The following is a 2,692-nucleotide window of genomic DNA, read 5'->3' on the forward strand; positions in this document are numbered from 1 at the left end:
TCATTTGGAAATGAGATCGCACATAAGTATGAATCGAGATCGCGATTTTCTAACGATTAATCGTGCAGCCCTAAGTGCAAGTAAGGATTAATCCAACAATAGCTCTTCAAACCTGATTAAAACCCATGTTAATACACACTGTATGTGTTTGCATCATATATAGTCAGGACTACTGAGCGATGGTGGTGGACCACCTAGAACAGAGATGCCAGGGACAATGTTTTTGTCCCAGCCCATTAAAGTCAGTCTGTCGGCATCTCTCGGCTTTCATTACAACTGTTCATTTTAAAGCTCAGTCTTTAAGAGCCTAGTTTATTTTGCAGGATGTTTCACAATATGAATATATGTAATTTATCAAACACATCATATACAAAACTAATATGTGATTAAAACTATGACATTACATGTAAGCATTTAGTCTAACGTCTCTTCTTCTCCTGTCCTCTTTCTTATCTTTGTCCATCTTCTTTCCTCTCTGTGTGAAATACAGCAGCTGGACCTTTAGCTGCGACACACTGTGAGACAAACTGCACACAGACAGTTTGTGTGTTTGCTGATGTTTGTTAACACTGCATTTGAAATTAGCTGACACTTAAACATCACGCGGTGTCCGCTCGCTTCTGCAGTGCGAGCTAGATTCTGTAGACACGACTTACGGACACGTGCACTCCCACTTCATCCCCGAGTGTAAACACTAAACCTAAAGTAACCAGCCTGTTTTGAAAATGTAAGAAGTAGAAAGTTCAGATACCTGAAAAATTTACTTAAGTAACAAAGTATTTGTACTTTGTTACTTGTGACTCAGTAACATTGATACCCAGATCTAGTAGGTCACGGCTATGCTATTACTTAAAGTGTGTCTGCTGTTTCTTCTTCTACAGTTGATATTGTGGTTTCTCGTCCTCTCAGACCAGCAGGTGGAGGTGAAGGTTGTTGGAGGCTCAGACTCCGTCATCCTGCCGTGCCAAATCAAACCTGACCTGCCTGAAGACACCACAGTGGAGTGGACTCGCTCTGACCAAGAACTGGTCCATGTGTATTCAAACAGAAGTGACGACCTGACGAAACAGGACGGCCTTTACAGAGACCGAACAAAGATGAACGAAGACCTGGTGAGAACTGGAGACCTCAGCCTGACCCTGAAACACCCCACAGAGAGAGACAGTGGAGGATACATCTGCACCATCTACAGGGACAAAGACATCCTGAGACAGAAAGTAGTGCTGCAGGTCAAAGGTCAGAGCTGCAGATTAAGACCAAAGGTCAATGCAGGAGGTTAAGGTCGGAGTTCAGAGGTCATGTGTTTGTTTAATGTTTCTCCACAGAACCGTTTCCATCCTGGGCCACAGCTCTCCTGGTTTTCCTGCTTCTTGTTCTGGTTGTTTCTGCGGTTCTTTTATTTAATTTCTGGCATCACATCATGTCATGTGAGTGTCTCCTACTACACTACCCATAATGCCACAGCATGACTTTACTAAATAGTGTGTGCTGCATTGATCTGACACAGAGGCTGCATGTGTACAAGCTGTTCTTCTTCTGTGGTGGTAAACAGCAGCTGACATGGAAACATGTGCTGACAGTAAATGTTGCAGCAGCTTCAGTAAATGTTCCTCCTTGAGTTGTGCTCAGTCATGTGGTGGAGAGCTTCAGATGTTCAGACACATGAGAGCTTCATGGTTTCTGTGCTGATGTGTGTGAGACATGGCCGACTGTGGAGGCTCTGATTATTTCATGAAGTCTTATCTCGGCTTCCTAGAACCTCTCCTGCTCAAGCTTGTGAACATCACCCTGTTGTCTCGTCACACAGCAAACTAAAGATCCAGGAAACACAAGAAATTGAAAATAATCAAATCTAAAATGAAACACATATTTAAAAAGAGCTAATGTATTAGCTCTTTTTAAATATTAGTCTTTTTTAAACAACAAATAATGTGCAAATAGGAAACTAAAAATATTTTCTGTCCACAAGTTCAATAAAGATTCAAATGAAGTCAAAGCGATTTTATTTTCCAGTCCAAAATAAAGTCTCCAACTTCTACAGATGAGTCATTTTATAAATTCACGACAGCAGTGGACGTGCTCTGGAGTGAGGCTCACGCTTATCTTTGTTCCCAGCTGCTGATAACCTGCTGAAGAAGCTCTGTCATGACTTCAGCCATGTGGGAGGTGCATGAGCCTCTTTACAGGACAAACTCATTCATATCCCTGTGCTTTTATTTAGTTTATGTTTAGAATTACCTCTAAAAACCTGCTGTTACCGTCTCTACAGCTCATGTTGTGTTCATTGTCTTCTCAGTCATTCCGGTGGAGGTGGAGGTGGTGGAGGGGGCGGAGTCTGTCCAGCTGCCCTTCAAAACCACAAAAAACCTGCCTGAAGATGTTAAAGTGTTGTGGGAACGCTATGATCCCAGAATGAAGGCCCACGTGTATCACAACGGCTCCGACCTGCCTGAAGAACAGAGCGAGGTTTACAGAGGCCGGACGAGGATGAGGGGAGACCCACTGAGGACTGGAGACCTGAGCCTGACTGTGGAACGGCCCACGGAGGGAGACGGTGGGGAGTACAAGTGTTTGGTGTGGAGGAGGGGAGACTTCATCAGAAAGAAAACCGTGAGGATCAGAGTCAAAGGTGTGTGTGTGTGTGTCTGTGTGTGTGCGTGTGTGTCTGTGTGTGTGTGTGTGTGTGTGTGTG

At 43.8% G+C, this 2,692-nt stretch overlaps 1 protein-coding gene across 1 annotated transcript in view; it reads left to right on the top strand.

Moving 5' to 3' along the window:
- The first annotated feature begins 446 nt into the window (after nt 1–446).
- The window catches only part of LOC102305495, a 4,528-nt gene continuing 2,282 nt past the window's right edge, over nt 447–2,692 (top strand). Inside the window, exons 1-3 of the mRNA XM_042216628.1 lie at nt 447–1,236; nt 1,326–1,427; nt 2,297–2,630. Coding sequence (XP_042072562.1) covers nt 840–1,236; nt 1,326–1,427; nt 2,297–2,630 — 833 coding nt within the window. The 5' untranslated portion in view covers nt 447–839. The remainder of the gene's footprint in view (nt 1,237–1,325; nt 1,428–2,296; nt 2,631–2,692) is intronic.

This window comes from Haplochromis burtoni, unplaced genomic scaffold, assembly GCF_018398535.1.
Source record: "Haplochromis burtoni strain Fernald_Lab_line unplaced genomic scaffold, NCSU_Asbu1 Contig_1142, whole genome shotgun sequence".
NCBI lineage: Eukaryota > Metazoa > Chordata > Actinopteri > Cichliformes > Cichlidae > Haplochromis > Haplochromis burtoni.